Source organism: Crotalus tigris, unplaced genomic scaffold, assembly GCF_016545835.1.
Source record: "Crotalus tigris isolate CLP2741 ecotype Arizona unplaced genomic scaffold, ASM1654583v1 scf7180000018553.2237530, whole genome shotgun sequence".
Lineage (NCBI taxonomy): Eukaryota > Metazoa > Chordata > Lepidosauria > Squamata > Viperidae > Crotalus > Crotalus tigris.
In genome coordinates, this window is record NW_024097074.1 from 1,048,368 (window position 1) to 1,065,362 (window position 16,995).

At 44.6% G+C, this 16,995-nt stretch overlaps 1 protein-coding gene across 3 annotated transcripts in view; it reads left to right on the forward strand.

Moving 5' to 3' along the window:
• PIK3CG (phosphatidylinositol-4,5-bisphosphate 3-kinase catalytic subunit gamma) overlaps positions 1–10,693 on the forward strand; it is a 36,425-nt gene extending 25,732 nt beyond the window's left edge. For all 3 annotated transcript variants that reach the window (XM_039354467.1, XM_039354469.1, XM_039354468.1), the window contains exons 5-11: positions 848–951; positions 1,964–2,110; positions 4,505–4,595; positions 5,087–5,217; positions 6,742–6,853; positions 8,893–9,050; positions 10,084–10,693. In XM_039354467.1, coding sequence (XP_039210401.1) covers positions 848–951; positions 1,964–2,110; positions 4,505–4,595; positions 5,087–5,217; positions 6,742–6,853; positions 8,893–9,050; positions 10,084–10,365 — 1,025 coding nt within the window. In that variant the 3' untranslated portion in view covers positions 10,366–10,693. The remainder of the gene's footprint in view (positions 1–847; positions 952–1,963; positions 2,111–4,504; positions 4,596–5,086; positions 5,218–6,741; positions 6,854–8,892; positions 9,051–10,083) is intronic.
• Positions 10,694–16,995: the final 6,302 nt, after the last annotated feature.

Here is a 16,995-nt window from a genome sequence, read left to right on the forward strand (position 1 = left end):
GAGGAATTCTGGGAGTTGAAGTCCACGAGTCATAAAAGAGCCAAGGTTGCCTACCTCTGGCCTAGGCCTAGGCCGCTTCATGACTCGTGGACTTCAACTCCCAGAATTCCTGAGCCAGCCTGGCTCAGCTTGGAAACCTCTCCCTTTCCCCTCAGCGTGGCTGGCTGAGGAATTCTGGGAGTTGAAGTCCACGAGTCATAAAAGAGCCAAGGTTGCCTACCCCTGGCCTGGATTATTGAATTAAATTGTTTCTTCCTCTCAGTCGGTCACCCCGAAGTGTTTTTAAAAAATGAGTGTTATAGAGAAAAAATTGTTCTTAAGATTCAGCTTCCTGAGTAGCTTTCCTGAGTAGCTTTCTGCTGTTTATATCTAAGAAATAGAAAGACTATTGAGATCAGAGATCCCCAACCTTTGGGACACCAGGGACCGCTTCCGTGGAGAGAGGTTTTCCCACGGACCGGAGAGGGCGTGGTTTTGTGTGCTGCCTGCATCCCGCGGATGGGGCTTTCCTTGTTTGTGCGGACCGGTTGCTGGCATGTCACGGTCCGGTACCGGTCCACGGACCAGGGGTTGGGGACCCTCGATTTAGATAATGAAAATCACTCTGCAGTCATTTTATCTCCTCTCCCCTCCTTCCTCGCCAGTCCACAAAGCTGGAAAGGTTGAGGAACAATGTGCTAAAGGAGAAATGCAGTGTCGGTGTGTGTGTGTGTGTGTGTGTGTGTGTGTGTGTGTGTGCGCACGCGCGTGCCAGCAATTCCTCATTCCATTTCATTCTAATCAAATATGTTTCTGATTTTTTAAAAAATCTTTTTTTTCCCTCTCTCCCCCCCCCCTCCTTTCTTAGTCATCACGCAGCTCAAACAAAAGCTGGAGAGGTTACAGGAGAACAAGTTTCCAGAATGTTTTAGAGTTCCATATGACCCTGGACTCAAAGCAGGGGCCTTGGTGGTAAATATAATTCCTTCGCTCCTAGAAAAGTCGAATAAATGTTTCACATTTTTAATGTCATTTGGTTTAAGAATAGAATAGAACAGAATAGAACGGAATGGAATAGAATAGAATAGAATAGAATAGAATAGAATAGAAATATAGAACAGAATAGAAATACAGAATAGAAAAGAATAAAAATACAGAATAGAATAGAAATGCAGAATAGAATAGAAATTAGAATAGAATAGAATAGAATAGAAATACAGAATAGAATAGAATAATAGAATAGAATAGAATAAAACAGAATAGAAATATAGAACAGAATAGAAATACAGAATAGAAAAGAATAAAAATACAGAATAGAATAGAAATACATAATAGAATAGAAATTAGAATAGAATAGAATAGAATAGAATAGAATAGAATAATGGAATGGAATCTTTATTCAGAATAGAAGAGAATATTAAGAAAAGAGAAGAGAAGAGAATCTTTATTGAGAATAGAATAGAAGAGAATCTTTATTGAGAATAGAATAGAATAGAATAGAATAGAGCTGGAAGGGACCTCGGAGGTCTTCTAGTCCAGCCCCCTGCTCAAGCAGGAGGACCTACACCGTCTCAAACAAGTGATTGTCCAGTCTCTTTTTAAAAATCTCCAGTGATGGAGCGCCCACGATTTCTGGTGGCAAGCTGTTCCACTGGTTGATTGTCCTCCCTGTCAGGAAGTTTCCCCTTAATTCCAGGTTGCTTTTCTCCTTGACCAGTTTCTAACCATTGTTTCTTGTCCTGCGCTCTGGTGCTTTGGAGAATAACGTGACCTCCTCTTCTTTGTGGCAGCCCCTCAAACACTGGAAGGCTGCTATCATGTCTCCCCTGTTTCTTCTTTTCTTTAGACTGTCCAAACCCAAGTCCCTCAGCCGTTCTTCGTATGTTTTAGTCTCCAGGCCTTGGATCATCTTAGTTGCTCTTTTAATTCTTAGACACCAGTTCTGGCGGTTAACAGATGTATAACTGTCTGTCTTTTGTCACAGATAGAAAAATGTAAAGTAATGGCATCCAAGAAAAAACCTCTTTGGCTGGAATTCAAGTGTGCGGATCCAACTTCTCTCTCCAGCGAGACCATCGGCATCATCTTCAAACACGGCGACGATCTGAGACAGGATATGCTCATTTTACAGGTAATGCGACTACGACACGCTGAGAGAAGCCCAAGAGATGTGAGAACGAGTAACAAACTGTTTTAGTTATGAAAGAAGAGGAAATAAACAGAAGTGGCTGCTAAAAGACTTGGAAGTGAGCATACCTTCGGCTTCCACTGAATGACATTTTTATTAATAGCACTCCTCTTTTTCATATCCATTTTTAAAAACAAAAAACTGTGTGGAAATCTACCAGTTTCTGCATGCTGGACTTCCTTCCCTGTTTCGCTAAATTTCAAACTGTTACACCAGATTCCCTAACTTTTGACACTGAAGGCGAGGTATTTTTTTTAATTACAAAGAACGCTTGAGCAAGTCTCTTATTTTTTTCTAGCTGATTTCCAGAACAATCTTCTCAGCAAGATTGCTAAAATAATATTGCTTCTTGAGGTACCACACCCTCCTTTATATTCAGCCAGGGATATATATAAATATAAATAATATAAATATATATATATAAATATTTATGCTGGACAATTCCAGTGTTTCTGTGAAAGCTTGCTACTTACCGTATTTTCCGGCGTATGAGACGACTTTCTAAACCATGAAAATCTTCTCAAAAGTTGGGGGTCGTCTTATACGCCCAGTCGTCTTATACGCCAGAAAATACCGTATTTTCCGGCGTATAAGATGACTTTCTAAATGAAAATCTTCTCAAAAGTCGGGTCGTCTTATACGCCCAGTCGTCTTATACGCCGGAAAATACGGTACTTTATTTTTATATTGGTATTGGGATGACATTTCTGAACCTAACCATCAAAATTTCTGAATCTACCCATCAAGAATTAGAATTAGAATTATTAGAATTAGAATTATTAGAATTATTAGAACTATTAGAATTAGAATTATTAGAATTAGAATTATTAGAATTAGAATTACAGAGTTGGAAGGGATCTTGTAGGTCATCTAGTCTAACCCACTGCTTTTACACCATTTCTGACAAATGGAAGACTGAGAGTCACTTTGGTGTATTGATTAAGGCCTCAGACTAGAAATTGGAGATTGTGAATTCTAGTCATGAAACCAGCTGGGTGACCTTGGGCCAGTCACTGTCTCTCAGCCCCAGGAAGGAGACAATGGCAAAACCCTTCCAAAATGTTGCCAAGAAATTCCAGGGACTTGTACAGGCAATCCCCAGGAATTAAGACTGGCTTGAAGAGACAAAAAAAAAATAAATAAAAAGAAAAAGAAAAATATTCAAAATATGGAGTCTCTTCTACTATTTGAATTTCCTCTGATCGATTAACATGTGTCCAGATGTTCAGCTTTATTATACAAAGCACACTTCACCTCTTCTTGGGGGTGACTCAACAAATATTTATCCCATTCACAGAGATGAAGATGATGAGCCTAGAAGACAGGACGTTTCTGCATTTTAGTGAACGGGAGTTTTTATTTTTGAGTTCTGCAAGTTTCTTAACAAGCTACTTGCCAGGATTCTTTTGCAACGTTTATATAGTATAATTTGGAGTCCAGATGTTTAGACCGCATCAAAAAATCCCTGATCATTGCTTTGCTAAACTGAGGCCGCCATTTTGGTTCCTGCCTGCAGAAATTCATTTATTTATTTAAAGTTATATAGTATTATTGGTTTATATAGGTAGCCCTAGACCAGGGATAGGCAACCTTGGTTCTTTCATGACTCGTGGACTTCAACTCCCAGAATTCCTGAGCCAGCCACACTGAGGGAAAAGGGAGAGGTTTCCATGCGGAGCTATGCTGGCTCAGGAATTCTGGGAGTTGAAGTCCTCCAGTCATAAAAGAGCCAAGGTTGCTTACCTCTGCCCTAGACTTACTTAGTGACCGTTCAAAGGTCCAACAGTACTGGAAAAAGTGACTTATGACGTTTTTCACACTTACCAACCGTTGCAGCATCCCTGTGGTCATGTGATCAAAATTTGGATGCTTGGCACTCATATTTATGACGGTCACAGTGACAAGCAATGGAGAAGCCAGATCCACTTAACAACTGTGTTACCAACTTAACAACTACAATTATGGCAAAAAAAGTCGTAATATGGAGCCAAATTCATTTGACAACTGTCTTACTTAGCAATTAGAAATTTTGGACTGAATTATGATCGAATTATGTATTTCATATTTCTTAACTGCCCATTTCCTTTGAGGAGGGGTTCTTGGCGGTATAAGGAAATAACTTGTTTTATTTTGTGCGTTTTGTTTTGTAGCTCTGCCTCTGCAACTTTTTTAAAAAAATACGTTTTAATCAGTCTGGGACCGTCCTGTAATAAAAAAAAAATGATTTGAATTCGATTTGAAATAACTGATTTAATTCATGTGAACATTTCTAGGATATTTTTTTTTAAAAAAAACTAAAATAGCTCCTGGATGCTGTTTGTCTTTTGTTTCTATTAGATACTTCGAATAATGGCGTTGATATGGGAAGAAGATTCCTTAGATTTATGTTTATTACCTTATGGCTGTATTTCTACGGGGAATAAAATAGGTAAATGTAGATGTCCAAGGCAATACTTTTAAAAATCATAAGACCTGCAGGGGTAAAAATATTTTGGGGTTGGGATGAAAGCCAATCTTTTTTATTTTTAATCTACCTATCTACCTCTATCTGTCCATCCGTCTGTCTGTCTATAATTTTATGCTGGCCATTTTTCCTATAAGGTGACTCAGTACTTAGAAGTAGACAAGAATTACCAACCAGGAGTACCAACACTACCTTTATTACTGTACAAGGTTATAGTAACGAAAACTTTCAAGTTTTGTCCCTCACTTCTCCTCTCCCCATAACTTGCAGCTGTAAGTCAAGGATTACCTGTAGTTCCGACCTATTTCACATCTTAGTCTGGTCTATTTTATAAAACTGATGGTAGCAGATCTGGAGATGCAGAAAAAGAGAAAGAAATGGCATGTTTTTTTTTCCAGCATGGAATGAGGCTCTTGGTTCAAGCCCAGCTTCGTTTTTTTTTTTTTTTTAAACAGGCATCATTGAAATTGTAAAGGATGCGAATACGATTGCCAAAATCCAGCAAAGCACAGTTGGGAACACCGGGGCGTTTAAAGATGAAATACTAAACCAGTGGCTTAAGGAGAAGTGTGTCATTGAAGAAAAGGCAAGTGTTCCTGGTTGCTACTCTTTCTGTTTGAAAAGTATTATTTCTTTGTAAGCCATTATGGGGTACTTCAGAGGTGTCCAACCTTGACAACTTTAAAACTTAACGGACTTCAACTCCCAGAATTCCCTAGCCAGCATAAGACGATTAGCTGGAACTTGGAAATTAAAACCACAGGATGGATAGGAACATTCACTTAAGAGAGAGAGAGAGGGAGGGAGGGAAAGAGAGAGAGAGTATATAAAAGTGACTTTTCTTTCACTATGACTACGGTTAGCATATGGACACCGGAATCTATATGTTTCACTACTCGGTATTTGTGTTAGAGCAGTGTTTCTCAACCTTGACAATTTTAAGGCATGTGGACTTCAACTCCCAGAATTCCACAGCCAGCAATGCTGGCTGTGGAATTCTGGGAGTTGAAGTCCACATGCCTTAAAATTGTCAAGGTTGAGAAACACTTGTGTTAGAGCAAGGCTTTTCAACCTTTTCACCCATTGTACCACTTTTAGGATATGGCAACATCCGAGTACCACCAGTTGCCTAGCAAGCTGTCAAAAACTTGACCACAAAAAAAAGGAAAAAAGTGATAAAGTACAGGTAGTCCTTGACTTACAACAGTTCGCTTAGTGACTGTTCGAAGTTACAATGGCACTGAAAAAAGTGTCCCCCAAGGCACAGCCGAGCAAAACACCTGCCTGCCCGCCCGGTGACGCTCTTCCTCCTGTCCGAGGTTTTCAGTGTTGTGAGCATTTCAGTTGAGGATTGGCAGCAGGGGTGGGGGGGGGGTTGGTTTTTATCCCCCCCCCCGTCTGCTGGGTGGTTGCAGCAGGTTTTGGTCACTTCACATGACCCTGGGACACTGTGACCGTCATAAATATGAATCAGTTGCCAAGCATCTGAATGTAAATCACAAGACCCTAGAGATGCTGCAACATTCCAGCTGATCTGCACTTTTTCTGGGCTCAGCGGAAGCGCTAGGATCAGCGCTGAGCTCCAGCTGGAGCCTGGTGCTGATCCTGGCGCTTCTGCTGAGCCCTGACAGTCCCGAAGAAGCGCTGATCCTGGCGCTTCCACTGAGCCCTGACAGCCCTGCAGCTCCAGCCGTCTCTCACTCAGGCTTGTGCGGTGCTGCCGCCAGTTCAGCTCATTCCCCTCCCCCGCTACCACTTTTCTAGGATGGTCGTGTACCACCTGCCAGGTGCCAATGTACCACAGATGGTACCCGTACCACTGGTTGAAAAGCCCTGTTTTAGATCATTTTTTTTTTTAAGTTTATTTTCGCTATACCTTGTGGGTTGATAAGCACTTCCCCTTTGCTTTGAGTTTCTTTAGTAAATTCTCTGCCTTGTCTGATCATCGGGAAAGAGTCAGAACCACAGATAGGCAAGAACATGAAGGGTGTTGGGTTGCCGGCCCCTAACTTGATAGGAGGTGTGATCGTGGTTGAAAAGCCACCGTTTGGATGGAATTGATTTTGCGCGTACGGCCCGTTGGCACAAATCTGAGCCGTTCTCTCTACAGTTTCAGGCGGCCGTGGAGCGATTTGTATATTCTTGTGCAGGCTATTGCGTGGCAACCTTTGTCCTTGGAATAGGGGACAGGCACAACGACAACATTATGATCACGGGATCAGGTGAGTTTTGAGGTTGGCAACACTGAATGAGTGACAGCATGGACAAGCCTGGGACAAAAAGCCTCTTTCCACTGCTACATCAGGATGGCATCATTCCTGAACAGGCTGGATGTGATGATGATTATTTATGCCTTGGCGATATTCTAACTTGACTACTGCAGTGGGATGTACATGGGGCTACCCTTGAAACATCTCCATAAGTTGCGGTTAGCATGAAAAATAGCAGTTCGATGTCCAAGTAGTGCGGGAAGGAGAGAATGCAGATAGGCCTCGACTTAACGACCGCAATTTCTGTTCCTAAGTGAGAGATTTTTTAAGTGAATCACTGCAGTTGTTAAGTTAGTAACCTGGTTGTTCTGGCTTCCCCATTGACTTTGCTTGTCAGAAGGTCGCAAAAGGGGATCACACCGTGGTGGGATTCAGCCACTTTGCATCGGTTCGGGAGAACTGGTACCTAAATTTACCTGAATTCGGAGAACTGGCTGGCTTCCAGGCCTGGGAGGCCTCCAGGCCTACAACAGCCCACCGGAAGTACATGGATACCACTTCCGGAAGTCCGTTCTAGGCCTCGGAGACCTGGAGGAGGCCTACCCGGCCTAGAACGGCCCACCGGAAGTATGTGGATGCCACTTCCGGAAGTCTGTTCTAAGCATTGGAGGCCTGGAGGAGGCCTCCCAGGCCTAGAACGGCCCACCAGAAGTGTGTGGATGCCACTTCTGGAAGTCCATTCTAGGCATCGGAGGCCTGGAGGAGGCCTACCCGGCCTAGAACGGCCCACTGGAAGTGTGTGGATGCCATTTCCGGAAGTCTGTTCTAGGCATTGGAGTCCTGGAGGAGGCCTCGGAGTCCTGGAGGTGGCCTCCCAGGCCTAGAACAGCCCACCGGAAGTGTGTGGATGCCACTTCTGGAAGTCTGTTCTAGGCATCGGAGGCCTGGAGGAGGCCTCCCAGGCCTAGAGTGGCCCACCGGAAGTATGTGGATGCCACCATGCTCAATAGTAGTAACTGTGAGAGGGACCTCGGAGTCCTAGTAGACAATCACTTAAATATGAGCCAGCAGTGTGCTGCAGCTGCCAAAAAGGCCAACACAGTGCTAGGCTGCATTAACAGAGGGATAGAATCAAGATCACGTGAAGTATTAATACCACTCTTCAATGCCTTGGTAAGGCCACACTTGGAATACTGCATCCAGTTTTGGTCACCACGATGTAAAAAAGATGTTGAGACTCTAGAAAGAGTACAGAGAAGAGCAACAAAGATGATTAGGGGACTGGAGGCTAAAACATATAAGGAACGGTTGCGAGAATTGGGTATGTCTAGTTTAACGAAGAGAAGGACAAGGGGGGACATGATAGCAGTATTCCAATATCTCAGGGGCTGCCATAAAGAAGAGGGAATTAAGCTATTTTCCAAAGCACCTGAAGGCAGGACAAGAAGCAACGGGTGGAAACTAATCAAGGAGAGAAGCAACCTAGAACTAAGGAGAAACTTCCTGACAGTGAGAACAATTAATCAGTGGAACAGCTTGCCTCCAGAAGCAGTAAATGCTCCAACACTGGAAGTTTTTAAGAAGAGACTGGACAGCCATTTGTCCGAAATAGCGTAGGGTTTCCTGCCCGAGCAGGGGGTTGGACTAGATGACCTCCAAGGTCCCTTCCAACTTTACTACTATTACTATTACTTCCGGAAGTCTGTTCTAGGCGTCAGAGGCCCAGACCTGCATCAAATAAGAGAACCGGTGGTTCAGGTATTTGAATCCAACCACTGGGATCACGTGACCCCAGGACACCGCAACGGTCGTAAATACGAGTCAGTTGCCAAGCGTCCAAATTTTGATCACATGTCCTTGGCGATGCTGCATCGGTCATAAGTGTGAAAAACTCTTGAGTGCCATCGTAACTTTGAGTGGTTGCTAAACAAAACATAACAGAGGGAAGGCCCAATAAAGTTTTTTTGCAGCAAGTCATCCTAATCGATGTGTTTTTAATTGCCCGGCATAATATTGATTTTTTTTTGTTTTTTTTTTGTTTTCTTCCCAAGGTAATCTGTTTCATATTGACTTTGGCCATATTCTTGGCAATTACAAAAGCTTCCTTGGAATTAATAAGGAAAGAGTTCCTTTCGTCTTAACACCCGATTTTCTTTTTGTCATGGGGACTTCCGGAAAGAAAACGAGTCTGCGTTTTCAGAATTTCCAGGTAATCAGGGGCACGACGTAAACCTCGCTGATGTAACTTGATGGATTTTAAAAGGTTATAATCGTTCTCATCCAGTGGTGTAAAAAAAATAATAATATTTTTTTTTTTAGAAGGCGGTAGTGTCAGACCTGCCACAGCTTAAACCCCTAATTAGAATCGATCCTTGGCTCCATTTGTTGAGAAAGGTGTAATTTTTTTAGAGGTCAAGTGTTTTGCAGTATTGCAAAGCCAGAACTGAAAATTGGGCACCAAAATGTCTAAATTCTGCTTTTCCCTCCCTTAGCTGTCTCTCGTTGCTCCCCCCCCAGTTTAACCAATTGGTTCAGGCAAGACGTTTGCCTGACAGACAGTCCAAGTGTACCGTAAATGCCGGCGTACAAGGCGACCCGGCGTATAAGACGACCCCCGTCTTTATAGCCGGGCCGCATTCCTAGAATGTCGTCTTATATGCCGGAAACTACCAGTATTTCCGGCGTATAAGACGACTCGGCGTATAAGATGACCCCCGTCTTTGGCGCCGATTTCAGCGCTCGCGGAAGTCGCCTTATACGCTGGCATTTACGGTAGTTGGCTATGCGGCCTCTTCCTTCTTCCAACCTTGAAGCAGCCTCTGGAGAAGACACAGCCCTTACTTTCAGTTCCCCAACCATGCCCCCTTTCCCCCTCCCTACAGTTCCTGGCAGCTGATAGATAGGTTGTTTTTAGAGGCTTCTTTTCATAAGCACTAGACCCCTTTTTGAGATTTAAAAATGCACGATGGCGTACTTCCCTAAAGCAAATGTACCACTTGAAACACAGAACTGAGGATAAAGGTAGCCCTTGACTTATGACCCACCATTGAGTCCAAACTTTCCAGACAGTTATGAAGTGAATCATGTCTGATTTTACACCCTTTTTTTATTGCAGCGGTTGTTAAGTGAATCACTAAAGTTGTTAAGTGAAACGAGGGGTCCTTCGGCAAAGCTGGCTTCCCCTCCATTGACTTTGCTTGCCATTTGACTGGGATATGTTTTTTCGTTTGTTTGTTCCGCAGGATATTTGCGTGCGGGCTTATCTCGCTCTTCGGAAACACAGCAATCTCCTCATCATCCTCTTTTCCATGATGCTCATGACGGGGATGCCCCAGCTGACCAGCAAGGAAGACATCGAATATATCCGCGATGCGCTGACGGTCGGCAAGCACGAAGACGACGCGAAGAAGTATTTTCTCGACCAGATTGAGGTTTGCCGGGACAAAGGCTGGACAGTGCAGTTCAACTGGTTTCTCCATCTGGTGCTCGGAATCAAGCAAGGCGTAGAAAAACATTCTGCCTAAATAGGGCACTGCAGTACAGGTAGTCCTCAACTTATGACCCCCACATTCCAGCTGCTAAGCAAGACAATTGTTAAATGTGAGCTTGGCCTCATTTTACGGCCTTCCTTGCTTAGTGGTTCAGGAAATCCCTGCAGTTCTTAAATTGTTAAGTGAAATCTGTCTTCCCCCATTGACTTTGCTTGCCCGAAGGTCGCAAAAGGGGATCACGTCACACACACACACACACACACACACACACACACACAGGGACGCTGCAAATGTCATAAATACTTGCCAAGCTTCCGAATTTTGATTACATAAACACCAGGATGCTACAGCATCCTAAGTGGAAAAAACAGTCGTAAGTTCCTTTCTCCACTGCTGTTATCACTTTAAACAGCCTCTAAATGAAGCATTGTAAGTTGAGGACCGTAGATAAATCCTTTGGCAAGGGGCTTGTTGGTAGTTGCTTGATGCGGTTTCCAGGAACAGGCTCTCTCTGCAGAAGGCTCATTAGAATCTGGATTTTGGAGCAGATGAGAGCCTGCATATCACTAAGCCAGCATTGTCTGACATGGTCTAGGACAGGGGTAGGCAACCTTGGCTCTTTTATGACTCGTGGACTTCAACTCCCAGAATTCCTGAGCCACCTCTCCCTTTCCCCTCAGCATGGCTGGCTTAGGAATTCTGGGAGTTGAAGTCCACGAGGCATAAAAGAACCAAGGTTCCCCACCCTTGCCCTATACCAGAGGTCATCAACCTTAGCAACTTTAAGACTCGTGGACTTCAACTCCCAGAATTTCCGAGTCAGCCATGCTGAGGGGAAAGCGAGAGGTTTCCAAGCTGAGCCATGCTGGCTCAGGAATTCTGGGAGTTGAAGTCCATGAGTCATAAAAGAGCCAAGGTTGCCTACCCCTGCCTTAGGGAATATAAATATTGAAATGTTTGATTCCATCATCCCTAACCACAGTCCAGGCTGCAATGGATAGAAGCTGAATCCAAAAACGTTGCATTGTGGAGGGATCTCCTATAACAACCGTTTCACTAATTTAACAACTGCAGGAAAGGTCCTAAAATGGGGCAAAATTCGTTTAACAAATGTCTCATTTAGCAACAGAAATTTTGGACTCAGTCATGGTCGTAAGTTGAAGACTTGCTGCAGTGAATCGCCTTTGTCTTGAAGATAAGCAACTGAACTCTGATCAATGGTACAGAATTCTGGGGAAAAGACAATATTTGGGTTAATTTAAGGCCTTTTTTTTTCTTGGTTTCCTTCAGTAGAAAAACCTCTATTGAAGTTTTTTTTCATATGGAAATATTTTTAGTCGACAACACAGGCGACTGAAATAAAAAGTTGCTGCCCGCCTAGAGAACACGTGGATTTTTCAAAATATTTTCATAAGCCTCCCGAGCAGTTTTGCATTTTATAATCTGAATGTGCTGTTTAAAATACATTTGTCAGGAATAATAGCTTGACTTCCTTTTTTCATCCTGCATAAACAATATTTGCACATGCAAAGAGCTGACGAAGTACCTGAATTTCAGTACAACAACTGTCTCTAGTAAATGCAAATGAGACACGGAGCAAATTTAACACCTAGAATAAGGTGCAAAACATCTAACACGGCTGGGAATAATGCAGAAAATTCCAAAAAAAAACTGATGGCTTAATGTCCGTTCAAAGTTATGACAGACCCCAAAAATGGGACTCTTTAAGATCCAGATTTGAAGTTCAACATCTGGTAAGCTGCCTGCAATCATGTGATCACATTTGGGGCGTTAGGCAATTATGAACTACTAATGGTCTAACACAGTGGTTCTCAACCTTTTTAATGCCGCGACCCCCCCCAACCGGTCGTAAGTCGAGGACTACTCAACCGGTCGTAAGTCGAGGACTATTCAACTGGTGCAGCACTGTTTGCAGAATGGGACTTTTGGCGGGCTCAGCAGGGCAGAGACAGCCTGGACAATTCCTATTGGCTTTTGAAAACCAATAGAATTAGACTCTATTCAAGAGAGTTTATTCTATTGGCTTTCAAAAGCCAATAGAATAAAAGGGAGTAGCACAGCTAAGGAAAAGGGGGAAAAAATGGCAGACTGCGTTGTTTGGCGACCCCCGTGAAATGGTCGTTCGACCCCAAATGGGGTCCCGACCCACAGGTTGAGAACCACTGGTCTAAGACAACTACCAACACAATCTCGATTTACAACATTTTTGCTAGGCACCAACATTTTCTTCCAGTTTCCGGCAAAAACACACAGGTTCACTTAATGACTGCGGTGTTCACTTAAGGTTTACAATTTTTACAAAAAAGTTTGTAGAATCAAGTGCTTTTCACGCGATGATCCCCTTTATGCCTGTCACAGCTTAAGATCAAAATTGTTGGATATACCGTATCGTATTATGATCATAAGTCAAGGACTTCTCTTTTCTCTCGGTTATCACGTAGAGTCTTTGTGAAAGAATTTTTTTTACTGCATTGTAGGATTGTCCACAATCTTCCTGGGGTGCCCTGTCTACTAAAATAACTCATAACTAAACGACACAAGAAGATTTAAAATGGAAATGTCCTTTGTTGTTTTGCTTTTGCTGCTACTAAAAGGTAAATTCCCCTTGCTCAATGTGTACAGAGAGCAACTTTTAGAGTTGACCCACAGGGTTGTGTGAAAAAATCACTGTAACGAAGACAGTGGTGGCTTGATGACGGAAGGAAGATGCTTTTAAGTCACAAAGAGGTTCACAAAATTGTGAAAAGGAGGAGGAAGATTGGTTGCATCCATTAATATTTATTAAGCATTACATCCATATTAGAGATTGACAATGAGCATCAGACAAAAACAAAGCCAGTTCATGTATTAGTAGTCCTGGACTTACAACAGGTCCAATTTTCAGACTTACGACCGTTACAGCATCCCTGCGGTCACGTGATCAAAATTCGGACACTTGGCAACTGACTTGTTTGTGACGGTTGCCGTGTCCCAGGGTGGTGTGATCCCCTTTTGCGACCAGCTGACAAGGAAAGTCAATGGGGAAGCCAAGTTCATTTAACAACTGTGTTGCTAACTCAACAACTGCAGTGATTCACTTAATAACCGAGCATAAAATGGGGCAAAACTCACTTAACAACTCTCTGACTTAGCAACAGAAATTTTGGGCTCAAGTTGCAAACGTTTAAATCTTTCACCCATCTAATGGCCTCCAGTGGTGCTGAACTATTAGCGTTTGTGTTGGAACATGCATTTTTTTTATTTTTTATTTTAAAAAATAGCAAACTCAAAGCAGCCCATAACTAGTGAAGGGCATTTACACACACACACACACACACACACACACACACACACTAACTGAAAATAATGAACACGTTGCATTAAAAACAGATTAACTCCCATCATCATCCCGCTGAGACGTAAGCAGGAAGGATTATCCCCCCAAAATCAATTGCACGATTATTTCAACTTAATGCCGAAAAACTGTATTAGCAACTCAGCAGGTCCCTTGTGAATTTGAAAACTGCCACTTTTAAGGGATATTTTTTTTTTAAAAAAAATGTGAATTCATATTAGGACAATTGATTTAATATGTCATACTAGATCAGCGGGGGAGTTGATGTCCACACATCTTAAGGTCGCAGAGATTGAGTAGCAACTTTAAGATTGCTTAAGGCTGTCCTAGTTTATTATGCAAAATTGTTCTGTCCTTTCTACCGACATTTTAGAAAAAGTTTCATATTTTAATCAACCAGGATAGGTCGTCTCCTTTTTTTTTTAGACAATGTTTTTTTTCCAGGCTGATATATCTCAATTCTGTTTTGTTCCCCCTTTTTAATAGGTACATTTTTGTGGTTTAATTCTCCTAGGAAACTTTTAAAAATGATAAGAGCATGTTTCAATTGCTGAAAACAGCATCCTGTTTTACTGGAGTGAAATATCAACAATGGCAAGTCCTCAATTACCCCAATTTTGATCGGCAACTCTTAAGTGATGTTGTTGTTAAATGAATCACCCACGGTCGCTAAAGGAGACGCCATGTGACTGCGACTTCCAATTTTACTGCTAGCATCTTAATTAAGTTTACTTGTTGGAATCTGGCTGTGAAGCACACAAATTGAAATGACTTGATCATGGGATGGATGGATGGAGTCCATTTTGCTCTATGAGTGGTGACCTAACCTTAAGTGGAATTTTCCTCCAATAGGATTTTCCCATGTATTTTACCAGGAAACATAGATAGAGCAGGCTAGAAAAGTCAGTGCCCTCCTAACCATACCCAAGCACTTCGAATTTGTTGGCGGTGTCCATTTTGCTCTCCGAGTTCATGTTGACCTAACCCTAACCCTAAGTGGAATTTTCCTCCAATGGGATTTTCCCATGTATTTTACTAGGAAACATAGATAGGGCAGGCTAGAAAAGTCAGTGCCCTCCTAACCATACCCAAACACACTGAGTTTGTTGGCGATGTCCATTTTGCTCTATGAGTTCATGTTGACCTAACCCTAACCCTAAGGGAATTTTCCTCCAATGGGATTTCCCATGATTTTACCAGGAAACATAGATAGGGCAGGCTAGAAAAGTCAGTGCCCTCCTAACCATACCCAAGCACTCCGAGTTTGTTGGCGATGTCCATTTTGCTCTATGAGTTCACGGTGACCTAACCCTAACCCTAAGTGGAATTTTCCTCCAATGGGATTTTCCCATGTATTTTACCAGGAAACATAGATAGGGCAGGCTAGAAAAGTCAGTGCCCTCCTAACCATACCCAAGCACTCCGAGTTTGTTGGCGATGTCCATTTTGCTCTATGAGTTCACGGTGACCTAACCCTAACCCTAAGTGGAATTTTCCTCCAATGGGATTTTCCCATGAATTTTACCAGGAAACATAGATAGGGCAGCCTAGAAAAGTCAGTGCCCTCCTAACCATACCCAAGCACTCCAAATTTGTTGACGATGTCCATTTTACTCTATGAGTTCATGGTGACCTAACCCTAACCCTAAGTGGAATTTTCCTCCAATGGGATTTTCCCATGTATTTTACTAGGAAACATAGATAGGGCAGTCAAGAAAAGTCAGTGCCCTCCTAACCATACCCAAACACACTGAGTTTGTTGGCGATGTCCATTTTGCTCTATGAGTTCATGGTGACCTAACCCTAACCCTAAGTGGAATTTTCCTCCAATGGGATTTTCCCATGAATTTTACCAGGAAACATAGATAGGGCAGCCTAGAAAAGTCAGTGTCCTCCTAACCATACCCAAGCGCTCTGAATTTGTTGGTGATGTCCATTTTGCTCTCTGAGTTCATGGTGATCTAACCCTAACCCTATAGGTTCTCCTGCTTGAGCAGGGGGCTGCACTAGAAGACCTCCAAGGTCCCTTCCAGCTCTATTCTATTCTATTCCATTCTAATGCGAAGAAAGTCCAGTTGCCTTTTGACAAAAAGCACCTTTTGGGACAACCCTGACCTGGATGTGGCTGAGCATCTCCAGACACTTAGCAGTGCTAGTTCCCGGCAAAGCACTCCCCACATGCTCAAAGGCAACGTCTGGAGGGAGGCTTCCCCCAGTCTCTCACCCCCACCCATCCACCCGCAACGCTCCCTGTGGCACAGCACTCTGCACTTGCTCAGATGCAACGTCGGGAGGGAGACTACCCACAATCTCTCCACCCATCCACCTGCAACACTCCCTGTGGCAAAGCATTCTGCACTTGCTCAGAGGCAACTCGGAAGGAAGGCTTCCCCAGCCTCCCCCCCCACTTCCCCAACCATCCACCCGCAATGCTCCCTGGCAAAGCACTCCGGACATGCTCAGAGGCAACGTCGGAAGGGAGGCTACACCCGCCCTCTCCCCCCCCCTTTCACAAGCAACGCTCCCTGGGGCAAAGCACTCCGGACATGCTCAGAGGCAACGTCGGGAGGGAGGCTTCCCCCAGCCTCTCCCTCCCACCCGCCACGCTCCGTGGGGCAAAGCACTCCCCACATGCTCAGAGGCAACGTCGGGAGGGAGGCTTCTCCAGCCTCTCCCCCCCACTTCCCCACCCATCCACCCTCAACGCTTCCTGTGGCAAAGCACTCGCCACATGCTCAGAGGCAACGTCGGGAGGGAGGCTACACCCACCCTCTTCCCCCCTCCCCCCCTTCCACAAGCAACACTCCCTGGGGCAAAGCGCTCCGGACATGCTCAGAGGCACCGTCGTGAAGGAGGCTTCCCCCAGCCTCTCCCTCCCCCTTCCCCCCGCCACGCTCCCTGGCGCAAAGCACTCCCCACATGCTCAGAGGCAACGTCGGGAGGGAATCTCCCCCCTTCCCCGCCCTCCCCCCTCCATCCACCCGCCGTTTGCATCTGCAGCAGCAGCAGCGCAGGGCGGACGGAGGAGACGCGCGCGCGCGTGGGGGCGGTTGCCATGGTGTCCCCGGGCGGCCTGCGCGCGCGCGCGCGCCCGCTCTCCCCCCTCCCCCCCGGCGGCGGCGGGAGGGGGCGGGGCTGCGGCTTGCTGCCGTCACGGGCGGGCCCGGCTCTTTCTTCGCGGCCGGCTGCCGAGCGCGGGGAAGCCCCGGAGGGAAGCAGCCCCGCCGGCCTCTCCGGAGCGCTTCGGGGCCGGCCGGCCGGTCGATCGGCGGCGCCGGCTCGCCTTCCCCGCCGCGGGGCCCGGGGCG